Raw genomic sequence first — 20,893 nt, forward strand, 5'->3', positions numbered from 1 at the left:
AGTAAGTATATTTTCAATTAAGGTAGATTTGTTGGCAACAAAACTCCTTGTACAGGGGAAGAAGTTTTTGTTGTGCGAGTTCTGACAAAAAAAAATGTGTTCGTCGTTCTCCATAAAGGCTGTTCTATTGTATACAGGGATTTTACTCCTGGAACTATTTTCTGTCCTCTGTGAAGCCAATAATTTCCATCTGTTCTGCCTTGAAATGCTGTCCACACCGTATTCCAGCCTTTATGTGATGTCAGTCTGCAGCACAATACTGCTCCTCATCTTTACAAGTCCACTGTGCCTTTGCAAACTTCACTGTGTGGGCTAGTTCATTGTGGAGGCACACACACACACACACACACACACACACACACACAGATAAACACAAGAGCGTGTACATACCCAAATTCATATCTCAGGGAATTGGCTTCATTATCTCTGGAGTTCCACGTGTGCTCCTGTTGAACTTGTCATTTTAATGTCAGATTTGAGTTCTTACCATCAAGACCAGATTTTATACGTTGAGTTCGTCGTGTGCCCACACTCGTCCCGCAGATACTCATTATGCAGCTCCCGTATCTGTACTTGACATTACTTATTATGAGCAATGATTCATAACAGGAATGTGTGCACGTACACACACACACACACACAATACAACCTGAGCTCATTTTACAGCTGGAACAGCTTTGTGTGGTACAGGATTTGTTCACCTAGCTGTCGACGCTGCAGAGTATTACTGCCTTCCTATAAATACCAGGCTTATCACTTTCATATGGGCTTGCCTGTTGGTTTATGCGGGAGCTGTGTGCATTTCGGTGCATGCGCCTATAAGAGTCGGGGAGAGAGGGATGGTGAAATATAATAAGTGGAGGCGAGGTTGTGAGTGGTACGGTAGTTGCCCTGGGTTATGTTGGCAGGGAATAAACCCTCAAAACTTCCAAACTGGACCTAATCAAAGCATAAAGTAGATTACTGTGCCCGTGCTTTGGAATGGTAAATATAACAACTAATCAGTCATGATCAAAATAACAGTTAAATACATTTTTAATTTTCCTTGTGAAACTTTTAAAAATACTAAAACAGTCACTCTGGGATTTGTAATAATGGGCAGGTTGTTTTGCACAAGTAGGGGTCGCTTTTTTTTTCCTCTAATGATAAATATCTCATTTTTGAACCGCATTCTCACATCAATAATACATTACTCAGACTGTCTTCACACTTAACTAAATATTTTAGATCTGTTTTGTTGGGAATTTGAAATTTAAGTAAATATTTTTTTCGGCTGCACCAGTGTTCTGAGGGCCGTGTGCATGAGAGTGTGGTGAGATTTGTGCAAGTAAGCAGAATTGTGAAATCCGTGTTAGTAGGTTACACTCTCAGCATGGGCCGACCACCAGGGACCCCTCTGAGGTGTGTGCTGGCGTTCACGCGTGCACGTGCAATCCAGCATTCACATGTTTGTATGCTGCAGTTTGCGTTTGTACGTGCTGTCGTGCACTTATATGGCATGCATGTAGGTACTGAAATTGCGGTTCTTCCCTTTTTTGCATTTGTGCACAAGTGTGTACCGAGCGTGTGTGTGTGTGTCAGAGGAGAGCGTGAGAACCAGGTCAGCGTCTCCTGAGAAGAGCAACAGAGATGAAGTAGAGATGAACAAATGAGGGGAGGAGTGATGAGGAGAAGAAAGAGGTGAGAAATGCTGATGCAGAAAGATCAGTGGTAATAGCTCTCTAAGATAATTAGTGGCCTCAGACCTCACTTTAGAAACCAGGGCTTTATACTGTATACAGCTGCAGCCAATTATAAAGCAGTGTAAAGTGGGGCAGATGGTCCGGGACGTGGCACTGTCCAGCATGTTGCATTTTCATTGATCCATGAAAAAAAAAAAAAAAAAAAAAAAAATTCACAGTCACTGTGGCTCTACACAGGCTTCTCTTCAACTTTTCATTTGAATATGATTTTCATTTTCTTGTCATCAAAACTGGCTTTAATGTGTTTGGATTCGCCCGCAGTTGGACAGGAGATTGCTGCAGTATTTATTGAAAAATGTGTTTTTTAAATAAATAATTGATTCTTTTTTTTTTTTTCCCCCCACTTTGCTTCTCCATCTCTTTGTATTACTTATTAAGTGTGTTGATTCATAAAAGGAGCGCACACAATGTGTATCATGCCCAACAGCAAGCTGTCACTCTCCCAAAATGCCATCATTTGTTCTATCATTACTCTCACACTTTAAAGCTAAATTAGTTGAGTGGGCAACAAATTTCCTATTGTGATCATCCAACTAATCTCCAGCGCGCCAGCCGCTTTGGTTTGTGTGTTTTATGCTCAAGTGTTAATTAGGAGCAAGCTTTGACAGCACGATTAAGTGGAGTGAAGGAAGCCTTTGATCCTTTGTGCTTTGGCCTCTCGTGAGTAAAAATGCCCGAAACACCCCTGAGACAGAGAGAGAATGTGAGACAGACGGAGTGAGAGAGAGCTGAAGTGGTAGGGGGGGGATAGGGAGAGGGAGAGGAGGCATGGGTGGTGCAGATGAAGATAGAAAAAAGAGAGGCGAAGGTGATGCGAGAGAGGAGACGGTTAAGAAAGGAATGAGAAAATAAACGGGCAAGGGGCGAAAGAGACGCAAGGAATGAAGGGAGAACGAAGGGAGGGAGGGGAAGGAAAGTAGAGGAAGGAAAATGAAGCTGACTGAGGGCAGAAGAAATACAGAGAAACAGAGAGAGGAAGAGTAAGGAGGAGGCAGAGACGGAGATAAGATGAGAGACGGGTCAAGGAGAGGGACAGAACGAGCGAGGGAAGGAGAAAAGAACAAAAAGGAAAGGAGGAAAGGTAGAAAGAGGGAAAGGGGGGGGGGATGGCAGAAGAAGAAGGGAGAGGCCAAACAAATGTTGAGGAAGGAGTGGGCCCTCAAACGCTTTGAAAGGCTTTGATGTGCTGAGGGCCTCCCTGAGTGAAGCTGGTGGTTAATGCTACGTGTGTGTGTGTGAGTGTGTGTGTGTGTATGCGTGTGATTGGCATGGTATGTGTTTATAGCCTGTGTCTATGGGTGTATGGGTTATATTGACCTGAGTGGGTGAATAGCCTGCAGCAGACTTAGTGGCGCTGACCACTCTCCACTTCAGACACACACACACACACTCATTCACACACATGCATGGACACATACAGCCATACACACACACACACACACACAAAATCAGAACACTTAGCATAGTCGTAACACACACAAAACCCGGCTCTGTGCCATCTCTGCTGTTTCTGAACAGTCGACAAAATATGTTACCCTAAGAATGCAGTTGGTCTCCATGGTTACCTCGCTGGCAGTTCTCACCTCTGGTTTACTTCCATCTCCACTGAAAACACACTTACGCAGACTTGACTGCCTCTGTTTTGGCGGGGAGTCAGTGAGAGCGCTCCACATCCAGACTGATATATCTCCGTCTGCCAGAGGCTTATTTGATTTGGGCAAAGCAGCGCCATGTTTAAGGTCCTGGGATGCGCCACAGCTCGCAGCCTCGGTCTGTAATGTTAATCAAAAACAACTTTGTTTAGCAGCTGCTTGGGGTTGGCGCATGCATAATGCGGTGATACTGTCGTTTTAGTCAGATGGGACCGACATTTTGAACATCTCCCTATTTCTGGACTGTCAGCGTCTGCGTTTCTGTGCCGTTGTGTGTCTGGTGCTTTGTATTTGATGGCTGTTTATTTCTGCTGTACGCTGTATTACATCTTTTTTCTTCTGCAACTGAACTTGAAAATATACACAAAAATACAAACACAAACACGCATACGGATAACCCAGTGCCGCAATACAGACACACACACACACAACCAAACAGTTGTTATTTAGCCTTTATTAAATAATAATAACATTAAAAAAGAAATTTTTCTGTACAAAGTCTACAAACAACAGTTTGAGTTATCTGGCCAGTGCCGAAGGTGTGTGAGCGTGTGTGCTAATGTAATGTCGTGTGTGTGTGTGTGTGTGTGTGTGTGTGTGTGTCCATCGAGACAGAAGAGGTAATACTATCTGGACTTCCAGAAGGAAAGAGTTAGCAAAACCAGGCAGGAGAGAGAGAGAGGGAAAATAGGTGAGGGCTCTGAGTGTGTGTGAGTGTGTGTGTGTGTGTTTGTAAGCCAGATAGACAGAGGGAGAGAGAGGGAGAGAGAGAGAGGGAGAGGAGAGAGAGGGAGACATGGGAGGAGAGAGTGGCTCCAAGGCACTTGGAAAACAGTCTTGACAGTCCAATGAAAACACAGGAAGATGGACAGAAAAACCTCCATCCCTCTCTCCATCCTTCCCTCCCTCCTTCCCTCCCTCTCTCCTCTCTCGCCGTCTTTCAACACCTTTTAATAAGCTTTCTTCATTTCGCCAAAACAGGACTCCTGGCTATATCCTTACATGCCCTTAAAAGAGGAGGGAGAGAGAGAGAGAGAGAGAGGGGGAGAGAGAGGAAGAGCGAGAGAGAGAGGGAGAGAAAGAGAGAGAGGAAGAGAGAGAGAGAGAGAGAGAGAGAGAGAGAGAGAGAGAAAGGGAGGATGGGGGCAAGAGGCTTTAGGCTTCGGGCAAAGATAAAATAACAGTGAGATTTTCACCGTGTTCTCTCTTTTCCTCTCTCTCTCTCTTTCATCTCGCCTCCAGAGGACAACAACTTGACCCGGCTATTTTACCAATTCAGAAAACACAACAAAAAAAGGTCATCCTGGGATTGACCTTCATCTGCGGCGGCCGAGCAGAGTGGAAAACAAAAATGAGAAGAGGAGAGGGAGCGGGCCGGCGTCCGGTCCGGTCCGGCTCGCTCCCTGCCCGTCTCTCTTTTTCGTTCTGTCGTCTGTCTGTCTGTCTGCACGTCATTCTCTCCCCTGTGGCGAGTGTATCTCTCTTACCCTCCACCTGTCTGGCTGACTGCCTGTTCGACGGCCTGTTTATCCTCCTGTCTTGTCTCTGTCTCCGCCCGTCTGTCCTCTATCACCTGTCTGCTTGTCTCTCATTGGCTGCATCAACATGCACAGAGGTAACCTGGCCCCACTGCGACGCACCAATACCTGAAACGGCTCACCCGGTAAAAGTAAGAGATTTGGTTACTATCGCTCCGTCTTGAGAGTGAGATGGGTCAGATGATGACGTGGTGATACGGTAGTGAGGCAGGGATCTCACCCAGTTTCCTCATGATCCGTGTATGAGCTTAGCCTCTTGTGATTAACATGCACCGACGCGAGACCGTCGTTAAGAACAGGATTCTTTGTGCATGTAAACACAGCCACCCATCTGTTCATCTGTCCTCCTGTTTTTGTTTTCCCCTCTCTCTCTCTCTCTCTCTCTCTCTCTCTCTTTCCACCTGTCTGTCTGCCTGTCTGTGTGTCTCCTCCTCCTCCTGTTCATCAGTCTCTCCAGCAGCACTGGCCCTCCTCGATGGCTCTCCTCCAATACAGCATATACTGTAGTTAGCTTAAGGCTCGATTGTGTGTCCAAGAAAGTCGACGGTTCAGTTTCCATCCTCCTCCGCTCCTCACTGCCCTTGGTCGTTCCTTCTCTTCCTCTCTTTGAGCGCTCGTTTAGGGGGTGGCGAGTGCTAGAGAAAAGGGAGGGTGATTTATCTCTCCCCGGTTCTCTCAGTCCTTTCTCCCCTAAAACTCCTTTTTAAACGCTTGTTTCAGACCCCCGTGCACATAACACAGCTCTTTGGCAATCCATAGGTTGCAATAAAACAATCACTGACAGTTCATTCACACAGTGTCCAACCATGTGTGGTATAATATAGGGGCTTCATACAGTCGCAAAAGAAAAAAAAAAAAAAAAAAAAAAAAAAAAAATATTATATATATTTATATATATACCAAAGACAACCTCTAGAATACTGAATCTAAAGCACGACTCCAAAACAGCATGTTAGATTTAGATAAACTTCTGATTTTCTCTCTCTTTCGTTCCATACCTTTCTTTGACTCTTTTTTAAGGACTGGTAATTTGTAATGTAAAAAAAAAAAAAAAAAAAAAAAAATGCCAAAAATAGGAGAGAAGTGAAGTGACAGTTAAGACTGTGAAGTCCAACACAACGCTAAAGAAAGTCTAAAAAAATGGCACAAGAGTTCTACAGGGCGGTTACAAACTGAAGCTGTTTTTTTTTTTTCATTTCCTTTTTTTTTTTTTTTTTTTTTTGTTACCCAAAGAGACACAAGTCTAAAACAGAACAAAAACAGTCACCATCACTCTTCTATGCCACTGGTTTCACAAAGCGCAGACCGAGGGCGGACAAAGGAGCGAGCGAGCGCTGCATGGCAAGCTAATCAACTTTTTTTTTTTTTTCCTTTTTTTTTTTTTTAAAGAAAAAAAAAAAAAAGAACTCCTGGCTTTTCAACTCACAGAACTCATATCTAAAACTTTCATAAGCAGTCAAACAAAAAAGAAAAAGTCCTCCGTGTTCATCCTCTTTTACTTCTTTGCCTTTAGAAATCTAGATTCATTTGAGTTTTGTTGTTTCTTTCTTTTTTTTTTTTTTTTTTTGTATTTTTTTGACAGGGGAGATAGGCATTCACTTGATATGTGTTGATTTCAGTCAAAAATACCCACATAAAACGGCCCACTGGATGTAGTGCTGAAGTCCTGGGGGGCGGGGCGTTTGATTTCCCCGTGCCAGCTGCATCGGGCACATTCAAATTCAAGCTGATGTGGACAAATTTGCCACTGCCCATTCTGAAAAGTCCCAGTCACTCGTAGACATTAACAAAATTTCCATCTCCATGAGGAATCCCAGTCAATGACTTTTTAATGCGCCCCAGACTCATTTGCGGTCCAAATGTCCAGATTGTCACGGGTGCTGTCGTCCTCTTTCTCTCTAGCTTCATTCCAGTGGCCGGTGGGTTATATTCTATGGTAGATCTGTCGTTCATTTGATCATTCATTGATTCATTCCTTCATTCATTCACAGGCTTTTAGAAATCGAGCAGGCTCTCTCCTGCAGGCAGAGGAGATATGGTAGGTAGGGGAGATTGGGGTCAAACGTCCCAAAATTTAGGCCTCATAGCAGGAAGGGGAGGTCGAGGTCACAAGTTTCCACTGGGCACACACACGGGTGGGGGAAAATCGGGGTTGAACGTTACCCCGTTAGACATCAGAGCAGGTAGGGGACACTGGGGATCGAAGTAACGGATAGTGCTGCTTCTTTTTCTTCTTTTCTTTGTCCAAACTGACAACTAAAATCACTTTTGTGAGGGAGCATGGGATAAGTCTTTCCCCGCGGTTCGCCGAGGAGGTAGGAAGGCTCGAGGCTCCCTGCCTCCCCCTCCTCCTCTTCACGCCTCTGAGCAACACCGCTGCTGGTTTATCTTCACTTTATGCTTGAGCCCGTCATACAGCTCAAAGTTGTAATTCTCCAGTGTGGTGGAGGAGCGCGACGACAGCCCGCTGTAGGAGCACGTGCAGTAGAGGAGCAGTCCGGCGCACACCGCCCCGAGCAGGACGCCCAGCGAGCTCATGACGATGATGGTGAGGAGGATGGGGTCCAGCGTGTACAGCCAGGCGTTGTCCTTGTCCTTCTCGGACACCAGAGTGACGGAGGGGGGGTCCATGTCAGAGGAGGGGGTGGAGGAAGAGGAGGGCCAGTCTGGGAAGGCATACCCTGGGAGGGAAAAAGACGATATGAGAATAACTTCAACGAGAGAGAAACGTGCTTTACATAAATAAATAAAAAAACTAGCAACTTTAAGCGTTCATCAGGATGGCTGAACAGCTTATTTTGGTATCCACACTGGACCTCAAAACCTCATTTTTAATGACTTCAAAAATGTGGAAATCTGATGAAATTAATTAACTGCAAAGGTGTGCTCTCTAGTGGGTGAGTGTGTGAGACGTGTGTGTCTATTTGGCATCTAGAAGCAATCATCCTAATCCATTTAATGAATGTAGACACATGAACAAGCCAATCTGCAATTAAGTACTGCATTTAGAGTGATTTATGGAAGTGTACACACACATGCACGCACACGCACACACACACACACACACACACACACACACACACACACACACACACAAGTAGTAAACAGACAGTAAACAGAATTGTTTTGCGAGGTAAGGAGCAGGAGCTCTCTTCTTGTATCTGTCAAGGGGCTGGGAGAAACAAGGGATAGTAACAAATACGTGTGCACAAGCATGCACGCGTGCACACACACACACACACACACACACACACACACACACACACACACACAGGAAGTAAACAGTGATTGTTACAGACTGATGTTTTTCTAGATGCCCAGAAGGAAGGTGTCTGTCTGTCTTGCTTTGTCTGGTGCAGAACATGAAAGAGGAGGGGAAGAAGTGGGCAGGCACACACACACACACACACACACATGCACACACTTTTACATGCTCTCTCACTCTGTCTCCCTGTTATTCTCCCTCTACACACACACACACACACACACACTTTTACATGCTCTCTCACTCTGTCTCCCTGTTATTCTCCCTCTACACACACACACACACACACACACACACACCAGAGATTGTCTATCACTATTGCCACAGGCTTGTTTCTAGTGGAATCACAACTAAAACATGGAGAGCCATCGGCATGCCTCTGCTTAAAGGGCAATTTCACTCCTCTTTGGGTGAGACTTGTAAAACACCCAATGTAGCCTCGGGCTTATCATGCTCTCTGAAACTGAGCTACCATATTTTCACTGGGAGGAGAGGAGAGGAGAGAAGAGGAGAGGAGAGGAGAGGAGAGGAGAGGAGAGGAGAAAGGAGAGGCAGAGAAATGAAAAAGAAAAGCCAAAACCGTACCTCCATTGATACGGGGTCTGTGGTTGAAAACTGCGTCTTTTCCAAAGTCAATAGGCCTGGGATCTGTAAAACAGACAGAAAGAATAATAACATTTAATCTCAAACAATGCAGTCCAGCCGGAGCAATTTCAGAGTCAGCATCATCATGTGGCGATAACATCACTCCATCTCTCATGTTGTCAGCACACAAGCCCGCACTTGTAGATGGAAATCAAACTACACAAACAGCTCAAAGAGTGAGCGATCTTTTATGAACTTTACAAACAGATCTTGCAAGAAATCTACCAAAAAATGTGCTTTTTCCCCCCCGTGCTCAGTCTATCAATGAGAAAAATAACATCTGGTGTTCCTAAACGTTTTATCAAGACCGCCTGATAGTGATACACCTGCATAAAGCCAGCAAGTTTCATTATGTGATAAGCATCTTTTTTATTTGCTAAGAAATGAAAACAGAGCCCAGAGAGAGAGAGAGAGAGAGAGAGAGAGAGAGAGAGAGAGAGAGAGAGAGAGAGGGAGAGAAAGAGGGGGAAAGTGGGAGTGTGAACTTAAGAAAAAGGCACACACAAACTGTTTCATAGAAAAATATTACTTTTATTACCTTCACATTCCCCACAATATATTTCTTTTTATTCCAAGACCATGAAATTCAACAAGCTAAAATAATGATTTATATCTATGAGGCAGGCCGAAGTGCAAGGCTTTGCAGGGTTTGGAGGCTCAATTCTGCTTCAATTCAGTTTTATTCAAGGAAATTGATATTAAAATTCTCAGATATTAAAAAAAAACGGAACAATATCTGGGCACCCGATAATCGTTTATTGCTAGGGCAAAGAAACCAAAACTATATTATGAATCGAAAATGAAATAGATATTCAAAAGATAAAAGGTGAAAAACTAATTTAACAGAAATGAAAAAGATATTGGGCTTCATTTCCTAAGTAAGATAAGGTCATTTTTCAGTGAAAGCCGTGGTTAGCATATGTAACCAATTGCATCTTCAAATTATACATTCATTGTTAGGCCTTTATAAACCTGTCTGCTTTTGAACACCTTTTACCGTCGTGTAATAAAGTCATTTAATGTTGAGAGAAGACACAAATATTGCTGAACGTGATGTGTTACCACATGAATTTAAATGGGACGCAAGGTATTTACTGAAAAATTACATATGACAGGCAATTTCCTTGAATTTAAAGAAGTGACCCAATCACATCCTTAATGGTCTAAATTGACCCAAAATTGCCTTTCAACCCCAACAGGAGTGGAAACACCAGGGTTGGACTCACGTTCAATTCAACATGTAGATCATGATCGCATCTTTTGCCGCTTCTCTCATTCATTTATTTATTGGATTATTTAGAATTAATGATTTGATTGGTGACTGCTTGTTGGAGAAGTGTCTACTATGTGAATTGATTGAATTGTAAGTCAACAACACCCAGCCCCGCTAAACAGGGGCTCAAACAGACAATTACAGTCAAGGTCTTTCATTCACAGAGGTTGAAAAGTGCACATGGTAAATCTAACAGTGGTTTTACCAGTCTACTATCTGATATCATTTTTCAGTTTGTGTGAGCTAAAACCAACCCAGTCACCAGAATACGTTTCTGCGAATCAACAAATACGCGTATCAGCATTTAAACTTATTAGACAATCTGGTGCATCAGCATCATGCGACTGAGTTCATCATCACCGAAATTAGGAAAAGGTCATGGTTAAGGTTAGGAAAATGTTTGTCGTAATGGTTAAGGTTAGGAAAAGGCTGTGGTTGATGTTACAAAGCGTTGGCTAATGTTTCCTAATATTAGTTTGCTAACGTTTGAGAGCTCAAGTTATCTAAACACAGACATGGCACTCACAAAACTTGAACTTGAATTGACATTTCAACGTATCTTCGGTTTGCAGAAATGTAAAGTGTTTGCATTTTTCCTGGTGACAGGGCTGACTAAAACTACCTTTACTCATCACAATTTTAATCAGGGCTAATTAAGCTTCATCTGAGCTGAGGCTATTTTTTCATTTTTATGATCTGGTTTTGCTGCAACCACCACTTTTACATTTACAAAAGTACATTCTGACTAATGGAGAAAAATCCACAGGGCAACAAAACAAAGAACAACATCACCAGCATCAGTTCATGTGATAAAAGTGACATCACCAAGGCAGATTTTCCAAAAACTCCTCAGGTGTGGTTTCACCTCATCCTCATGATCTACGATCAGGATCACCAACACTGAGTTTTTACGGCAAAAAGAGCAAAAACACAAAAGTGAAAGTCAGGTGGTCAAAAGAGGTCCGGCCGAGCAAAATCACTGAAAACCAGACAGACATTTCAACGCATGCACGTGTGGAAACCTCCCGCAAAGTCTGCACATTGTGAGTATGACTTCAAATAATGCTTTAGTGCTGGCCACGGTCTTCAACATCCTAATTAAAATGAATAAGACTCATATTCAACGGCAGGAAGGTTTCTGCAGCTATGTACGGCGCACAATTAGGCCCAAAAACACCGGATCCCTGCGAGGCAATCTCAGTAGTCACAGATATTCAAATTACAAGCCTGGCTTTAGATGACTTTTTTGTTTGGGATGGAAGTGTTGATGAAATGGACCTCAATGTAAGACTGGGCTTAATCCACGCCTGTGAAAGCATGTCTTCTCCAGCAACTGATTGTGTCAACGTACAATCTCACTACAGTGCTGAGACCCTCCAGGCTCTGAGTTCTCCTTTCTCACAGTCATCTGAAATCACTGTAGGCCTCGACAAAACATTAAATCACGAACAGAGAGATAATAAAAGAAGCGGGATAAAAAGAATGCTTGGACACTCTTTGGAAGACTGTTGAACACTTTCTAATGATCCTGGCTTAAAGCCTTCAGGCAAGAATCCTGAGAAGAATCAGCACGCGGATCCGAGAGGAGATTAAAACTCCCTGTAGCCCCATTTTATCTCCTCTCTCCAATTAGTAAAGAGAAGAATGAAAAGGGGGCTTTTTTTATTCAGGCACAGACACGGACGGCTCTTTGGCACCATACGCCTGTTCCAGTGGGGGCCTGAGGACCCCTCTGAGTGCTTTCACTCGTTAATATTTCTCCACGAAACAGAAGAGGAGGAGAAGGAGGAGGAGGAGGAGGAAAGAGAAAAAAATAGAGAGGGCTAGAGGGCTAGAAATGCTTACCGCAGGGTTTTATAAATGCAATCGGCTCCATTAACTAATTAGAAATATTAAAGGGCTTCAAAGTAATCTGTGATGGAGACGGGAGAGGGAACTGAGGGAAGCTTGATTTAAAAGCACCGCATGACAACACGCCAGCCCGTTTTCCAAATCTTGCAAAAAGTTTGACAGAGAGGCAGAAAGAAAGCGAGATGTTAGCGAAAACCGCATGGGTTGCACAACATAAATATAATCATATATCATTCCCGTGTTTGAGTTAAAGACCTACATTGATTAGGGTAAGGCACAGGGCTGCTAGAATGAGTCATATCATCTGTAAATCATACACAAGATGATTGAAATGGAGGAGAGGGCAGAAAATGGATATGTAAGCATATCCATTTTCTGCCATATCTAATAACCGAAAATACATCCTGACAAAAGCAAAAAAACAAAACAAACAGTACTTTGTGAAACTGAATGGAATGAAATCAAAATTAGGGATTTGAAGAGGTATTTGAAGAGTATTTGAAAAGTAACTGTGAATTTGTAAAACTTTTCAAACTTAAAAAAACATTTGGAAATCACTGCAGTGTTACTTATGGCTTAAAGGATTGATTTTGTAAGCTTAATGGGAGTCTGCATGCAGCGCTAACAGAGTATTGTGTTTGTCAGACGTGTGTGTGTGCGTGTGCGTGTGTGTCTCCATCATGCTGTCTATATGTCTATTCTGCCAAAAGAATTCTTTCATCTGCTTTTGTGTTTGAAACAACCTGCCCTCCTCCTTCCTTTCCTCCCTCCTTCAATCCAGACCCCAACCTGCCTCCCTGTTAGCCTTCCTCTCGGAGAAAAAGAAAAATCTATCTTTAGAAAGAAAAGAGCCGGGTTGTGTTTTTTTTTTTTTTTTTTTTGCACTTCTTTCATCTCCCTCCATCTCTGGGTGCATTCTTTGGAGGAATAGGAGGCTAGCTTAATGGGCCCTTCTCCTCTGAGATAGATTTTGCTTTCCTCCATTTCTTCCTCTTATTCTCCCTCTTGTGTTTTTTGACTGGAGGATTTGCCATGGAGGGAAAGAACAGAAAAGGAACACGCAGGTTTTGATAAAGAGGCGAGGGGATTTGGGTGTGAGCAAAATGATGTAGTCAGGAGCACACAGCACAAGTCCAGCAGCATTGGTGCTGCAATTTTCACGGGGCACGATCCGAGCTGAAGATGGCCTCTCGCTCCAACCCCACAAAAGTGAATATCTTTTGTTTATCCACCACCTGAATGAGCACATTTAACATTCATCTATACACAGTAACCAAGGGATCAACTTGTTTCAGCTGTGCCATTTTGTGTCCACTGAATTAAACTGGATGCTTTCAAATCAAAGGAAAGTCAACAACACTAGCATGTCTCTACGTAAGCAGAATCCTCACACTCGTCGCCTTAAATTGACTGTCAATCGGTATGAAAAACACAAACACACATTGTACAGCTAATATACAATGTACGCACATGTACTTGGAGCAAGCGATTACAAAGAAGCAAGTAGCGTTTGATTAATACACAGTATTATCTGTGATCAGTGAGCAATTAAATTAACAAATGAGATTCACAGTCAATGTCTTATCACAAAATATATATCACAAAACAATTATTAAGAAGCAGAAAAGTGCTGAGGTCACTCTTAATATAGTAACATAGGCAGCCCAATGTAACAGAAACACATTATGTCCTGATCACCATGGCATTAACATTATTATTATTATTATTATTATTATTATTATTACCCACTGTTCTCTCAATTTAGTTGTCTGCATGTTACCAGCTGGAGGAAAAAAATGCAACAACACAATGCAAAAGTAGGTACAGTTGAAAAGATAATGATAAAAAATGAGAATGGAGGACTGGTGATGGTGTCAGAGGGGCACAGCACTAGAATCAGCCTTACTCCTCAGCAGTGAATGAAAAAAAAAAAAAAGAGGAAACCTGGCCAGTGATCATAGATCAGTGCTTCATAAACAGCATGCCTTTTGCCACAGTGCGCACCTTGGTCTCACCTGTTGAATATTAACAAAACTGACGTCTTGGGAGCGAAATGGCTGTAAGTTTCAGGGGTATGCCCATAGGAAAAATCAATAAATTTGGATTTAGTGTAACACACAGGGTGTACAGTACCAGAATAGTCAAACACGATATTGAGATTTTCAGACAGCAAAGGCAAAACTCTCTCCATGTGTAAAAGCATATTTGACAAACACATGATCTTGGTTCTCTGTTGTTTCATTCCCACCAGTCTAATGTATTCAGGACATATAATAAAGTTTAGTTTCGACATTAACAGACACAAGCATCCACTTATCCAAGACATTCAGGCAAAAACAGTACAGAGGAGAGTCCACTGATTATTTGACACAGAGACGCTACCTCTTTTTTGACGTCAAGAGGTAGTCGTTTGAAAGCACATGAAAAAAAAGAGGCATATCAAGGATTGGATGTCTGAACATGTGAAAAACGCACTCACAGCAATACATGAGACCCAATTATGAGCCAAGTGAAGAGTCTTGATGGGTGTGTGTGTGTGTGTTTAGGCCTGTTCCAATGCGTTTTTTTTTTTTTTTCTTTTCTTTTTTTTTGCTCCTGGTTTTATGTGTATGTGTGTGTCTCGATGTGTGCAGGATGAGATCTAAGCTGTCTCATCTCATCTTCCTCCTGTGTAAACCAGGCAGAGAGCAGCACAACACTGATTCCTTGTTCACAGACCAAAGGAGCAACACACGGTGGATCTGTAGCTGTCTATCTGTCATGGCTGGATAGGCCTCACTAATTCTCCCCATCTCTACTCCCCTCCCTCTATCTCTCTCTTTTCTGTCTCCCTCTACGTTTCTCATTCAGCCTCCTCCTATCTCTCCTGGTTGCCCAAATGCGAGAGGACAAACATACAACTCTATGTTTCCTTCAGTCCCGTAGAGATAGCCCTTCTATTCATGCCACACACGTATAAACACACAACTGCTCTCTCTTTCTCGCCTTCTCTGATTTTTTTTCCCCCCAGTTGCTCTTCTCCATCTCTTCCTTCCTGTCTGTAAGTCTGTTCTCTATCAGACAGTGCTTTAGGAAGCAGACAGTGTCCAAGCCACAGATCAGAGCAGGGCAGACAGGCATATCCGGGTGCTGACATTTATAGTGGAGGGACATATGCCGTCACCACGCAGGTGTCTGTTTAGAGCCGGTTCACCTCAGGCTGCATGTATGTCTTATCCGGTCAGCTTGCCAGGGCGACCTGTGATTTCGACGATCATCTGATGTGCAGTCTCTGGTGTAGAATGAAGCCGTCTCTGCCAGTTACCCATTTAGGACCTGTTCACTTCAATTCCCTATGCTTAGACATATCACTAAAGTTGCATCATTTGTTTTAACATTGGGACCTGTAGATCTTTCATCTACGCCCCTAAATGAGGAATATCAGTGAAGTTGCCTTCTACTTTGTTGAGCCTCTTATCAGCAGTGGGAGTTGTAGTTCTCTTTTCTTAAAAACCATTTGCACCCAGTGATTAAGATCAATGAAGTGGCGTCCTGACCAGGTCACTAGATCCATCATCAGCGACGGGAACCGCAGTGCCTCGGCCCATCTGTACATTCTCACAAGTGAAGTATAGCAATAAAGTTGAATTCATTCATTTCCGGGGACTGAAATTGTCACACCCCTCTAGCACTTTCTCTGAACAAGGCATTCCAATTAAGTTGTATCATCGTGAGCGTGCAGTCCAGTCATTCAACACTGGGAATCACAGGTGTCGTCCTTCTCCAGTCTGATGGCGAGCATGGGTTCGCCACGCTGCACTACAGGCTTGCTACCTGGGTACAGGTGGTTCTGGTAGGGGCTGTGGGTCAGATTCTGGCAGAGGTTTTGGTTCGGGTGGTAGGTTTGGTGACTTTGCTGATTTAGCTGCTGGCTGTTGTGGTATGCCACCGAGTAATGATGGCTACTGGTGGTCTTCTTGGTCGCCAAGTGGTACCGATGGCAGCACAGTATCACCACCAGAGTTACGGTGGCCAGCAGCAAGAGGGCGCCGCCTCCCACCAACACATAGTACCAGTAGGCGGGGATGGGCTGCACTGCCACTGTGTCTACTGTGGGCTCCATCCCAGACACGGCACCCCCTGGAGGGCAGGAGGACACGTTACAGGTTGGCTCGATGGAAGAGGGCGGCAGGCATGCAGACTGCTTTGTAGAGTTCAATACAGTTAATCATCTAAGTATTGGGGCAGTGAGCTGAGGATGGTTTGTTTTGCTGGTATTCATCGACAAGAAAATATACAATTGAGTACTAATTCTCAATCATCACTCTGTCTTGACTGTCAGCTTATTGATGGATCTTTATTGGCCTCCTTGTTAAATCATACTGACAAAATGAAAATGGCAACTATGACCAAATTAGCTCACCGTCTCAATATTTAAACAACCAACTGTGTATTCTACATGTTACTTGGAAGGGATCATTTCCCAAAAGTAACAATATTCAGTGGTGTACATATATATACGTGTGTGTGTGTGTGTGTGTGTTTGATTGTAAGGATTTTGCACTTTGTAGTATTTTTTCTTATGCAAATGGCACAGGCATTAGGTGCACATTGACACGCAGAGGCTCATGCCATGCGTTGGGATTTGATTGGTCGATGCAAAGCCTTGATTATGCCGTGACTGGCTGATTGTGATAGGGGATAGGGAGTGTTAAGTGGTTGTGTTTTGGTAGGAGGCAGCTGCTTTTATCATGGCAAGATCGGACCAAAGGGACTGGAGGGGGAGAGAGCAAGAGACAGATGGAGAGTGAAAAGAGGGGAAATGGGAGAGAAATTACAGGGACAGAGGGGAGAGGAGAGAGGCGGAAGAGAGAAAGAGAGCGCAGCATATAAGGAGAAAGAACAGGGTGAAATGAAGAGGGGTGGCGGAGAGGGAGAGACTGGGAGAGAGCACGCTAATCCAGCCATGATATCTTTAATCCTGCATTAAAGGGTTTGTCTGAAACTTCAATACTCTGTCAATTCACTGTGAAAGAAACCTGCTGAGAGAGAGGTTCTGGAAGAGACACGCACAGAAAGAAAGAAAGAAAGAAAGAAAGAAAGAAAGAAAGAAAGATATAGAGCAAGTGAGAAAGACTGCTAGAATGAGAGAAAGAGAATGATACAGAGAAAGACACTGAAACAAATACTCAGAGTAAAATAATAAAGCACATTAGAGGAGAGAAGGCGAGAGATGCAGAGAGACAGAAACAGAACCTCAAGGAAGCCAGTGAGATTTCTTTTTTTTTTTTTTTTTTTTCATGTTCAGACATACTCTTTAAGGGTTTAAACTGGCCTTTGATTGTAAAGCTGTGCTCTAAGCAGAAAGCACAGAGAGCCTTCCCACTAGTGGATTAAGAAACAGATGATTTCCAGGGCTGCAAAAACTGACCCCTACATTGCTTTTTAAATCGAAATGAGAAAGTTCCACAAGTGCACTCCGTCTGAAATGAGCTAAAAACAGCAACTTTTAAGGGTAACGGGGTGATAGGTAACGAGTAGGTTTTCCTAATTAGCACAGCTATCTTTCTCAGCGCAGGTTTCTCTCTCGATAGAAGAGATTTGATATGAGTGAGATTAGCTCTGATCAACCAAAGGCTGAACGAAACACTTTTAAGCCAAGTTCAATGAGGAGTGGAGTTCTAACAGTGAATTCTCTGGGTGGTCAAATTGGGGGTGTAGTTTGTGTGCCTGCTTTTTTGTGTGTGTGTGTGTGCGCGTGTGTGTGTCTCTACCGACTCGCATGCACAGTCAGTCGGTCTGCCAGCCTTCTCTTGCCACAAGCCAAACGCCTCCTTGGTTGCCATGGATACCAATCCCATCAGTGTGCCACGGCGGCTGATGCCACTCAACTATTGAAGCTGCCCTTGATTGCTAACTTGCGATCGGCTTATCCGACCCCAATCCTAAGCTTAAAGAGGGACTCTGACATTTTGAATTTTATTTTCAAAATGTCAAAGTTTCCTCTTAATATCAGGATTGGGATCATTCAATTTCATTTCAATTCTTATTTCTATTTTCTCTTCACCAGGCACATGTCACAGTACGGTGGAAGGAGGTTAGGCAGTGGCACCTCAGTAAACTGACAGTCTGCTTGTTGGCATCGGGAGCATTCCTCATTAAATTCAATGAGAATCTTCTCTGCTTGAAAAGTGGAAGGCCAACAGTACTAATGACCCACATTTACAGAATATAACAAGTTCTCAAGTGAAGAGAAAGACCATTAAAACTCAAAATGTCAAGAGATCCCTTTAAACACCAGTTACAAAAATTGCGAAATTATCCCCTGATCAGTTAGTAAGGGCAACTTTTCTCGATGAGCTCCAATTCAGTGCATCCTTCCTCTCACTTCTCTACCAGTGTAGCAGTCAATCTGATTTTCAATTTGATATGAACTCTGATTCCACTCTTGATTATTTTTGAATTCGTGTCTTGAAGTATCAACTCTTTCTTAATGACAGATGGTGGAGGATTTTTAAATCCTGAAGAAAACCTCATGCTGAGAGTGAACTTTCCACCAGCGCCGCCGTCTCATCCTCTGCCCTCACCACCTCTCCCCCTTCACTCCTACACATCAACACACATGAAGCCGCCATCCAGTGAGGCCCATACAAATTAAATCACAACAGAGTCATTTTCAATTATGAGTCATGAATACGGTTCACAATGTTTGCTGTGAACTGGACCCTGCTTCGATGTCAAGTAAGGACCATGAAAAGAAATATCAAACCACATCCACCTGCCCTGAGGGAAATCCTCTGGACCTTAGCTCATTTTTCAGTCCAGGTCCCAAAGGAGGAATTCAATCCTTCTTCCTGGGAAGCAGGCTCATGAAACCATGAGTCCTGACATTTTTGTCACGCTTTGAGCCATGGGCTATGACCAGCTTGAGATGCTGAGCCATGAGAGTAAGAAACCAGCAAGCTTTGACTCAAGTACTCGATGTGGATTAGAGATAGAGTGTGAATATCATGTGGCTCTTGAGTGTTTTGAGGTTGGCTCCTGACTTCACTATTTTGGGGACTGGTATTTACATTTTATTGAACTGAAGGCAGTGAACCAAACCAAGCACTCCTCAAGTATCTGACAGTATTCAAAGAATGTTTTTGATCTGAACTTGATGTGAACTTGGTATGCTGCTTGATTTGATCTTAATACCATTCTTGGCTGAACACTCAACTCAAACACAAACATACACACAGAAGTGTGTAGAGGTGCACGTGTGTGCGCGTGCACACACTCATACACACACAGACAAACACCCACACAAAGGAGAAACTAAATTAAGCACACCATTTTTTTTTTTTTTTTTAACAAAATACCACAATATCTGCTGGGTTTACTCATGCCATATTTATGAAGATGCTTTCAGCTTTAGTTGATTCTGTAAAAAAACATACCAAATACAGCTCCCTTGCACTTCCATAAAGAATCAGACTAATGACGCACTGTGGACATTAATCAAGAAATACAGAGCATCTACAAACAAATAAAACCCTGGATATACTACTTCAGGTCTAGTGGTCAAACCTGTTTTTCAATCATCTGAAATATGAGTAAATTTAATCTCTTCCTCAAGCCCAGGCTCTTCAAAAATACCAGCGTTCTTATTTTGTGGGGCCCCAAACAAAAGCAGGCCTGCCGCCAGATTTTGGGTCCCAACCCAGACTTTGAAAACCAGAGATCTAGTAGCATAATCTGTCTAAGCCATTTCTATCTGCTTTCAGTCTGGCCTGTTTGAGGATCAAGGAAAGAAAAAAAAAAAGGAAAGAGAAGTTGGATGGCGATCAGCTCTGCATTTCATTCAGGTGGGATCAGCAGCTCACTGGGCCGAAGAATGGAGCGAGGAAGGGAGCAGGAGGAGGGAGTGGTGAGGAGAGATGGGAAGAGGAGGGGAGAGGAGAGGAGGAAACAAGGGAGACAGAAGAGAGGAGTGAGGAGGAAAAGAATAGTTATGAGATGGAGGTAGAGAATCACAGAGAGGGACACAGAAGGAGGAGCGAAAGAGAAGAAAGGACTGGGGGAGGAACATGCAAAAGTGAAGGAGGAGAAAAGGGAGCAGAGGCTCCTTGTATGGTGAATGCGGAGAGAGAGAAGTTTCGCTGTGACAACAACTCATGGTGGAGGAATGAAGGAGGAGTGGGGCTGCTGCTTTCTGCTATCAGTAAGCAGTGAGGGATGGATTGATGGAAGGAGTGATCGCGGGAAAGGGGAAAGGAGGTTCTGCTCTATACTTTTAATTTCAGGGATGAAGAGATTAAAAGAACAGACGGAGATGGCTTCTTATTGACTGAGCTATTACATTTCCACCATGACAGTTTTGACTCTCTACATTGCCCTGGGCTGTTTACCATACAGCCTTTAAAACACATACCAATGACATATCCCATACTGGATGATACACACCCTACTGACAGTACTATTGATGAGCACCATGATGGGGGCTATGCTTTCTCTTAGACATACAGTATTTTCACACAAAGGACCCTCCAGTTCTGTACAGCATGGTTATTTGTTAAACATAAAGACTAGCAATCACATTGGCCGTCACGCAGTGTAAAACCCCGGGGTGTTGTTGTTGTTGTTCTGTCATAATTGTGCTTTATTGTTGCTGCTGTTATTGCTATAAACGATTCAGTTCTGCCAATGTTGCTGTGGTTGTAAATAATCCTGTGTTACCACTTGTTTCTGTAGTCAATAATTCCATTTTCCCAGTGAGGAAGGTTCAAGACCAGGCGACATAACCAGGAGTATCAGCCCAGCATGCAGGGATACATGCTGGAACAATGCATTGGATGCTGTCCTAATGTTGGTGCCAACAAGCTGCGAGGCTGTCACTGCGATCTGACACACAGATCAGTTCATGATCATCTTCTGTAAAGTCATACACCCCACTTAAGTCCTACATA

At 43.4% G+C, this 20,893-nt stretch overlaps 1 protein-coding gene across 1 annotated transcript in view; it reads right to left on the minus strand.

Annotated features, from left to right (window-relative positions):
• Positions 1 to 6,340: 6,340 nt before the first annotated feature.
• The window catches only part of LOC115380278 (neuropilin-2-like), a 109,149-nt gene continuing 94,596 nt past the window's right edge, over positions 6,341 to 20,893 (minus strand). The window contains exons 17-18 of the mRNA XM_030081376.1: positions 8,783 to 8,845; positions 6,341 to 7,613 (exon numbers count right to left, since the gene is read on the minus strand). Of these exons, the coding sequence (XP_029937236.1) occupies positions 7,288 to 7,613; positions 8,783 to 8,845 (389 nt within the window). The 3' untranslated portion in view covers positions 6,341 to 7,287. The remainder of the gene's footprint in view (positions 7,614 to 8,782; positions 8,846 to 20,893) is intronic.

This window comes from Myripristis murdjan, chromosome 21, assembly GCF_902150065.1.
Source record: "Myripristis murdjan chromosome 21, fMyrMur1.1, whole genome shotgun sequence".
NCBI lineage: Eukaryota > Metazoa > Chordata > Actinopteri > Holocentriformes > Holocentridae > Myripristis > Myripristis murdjan.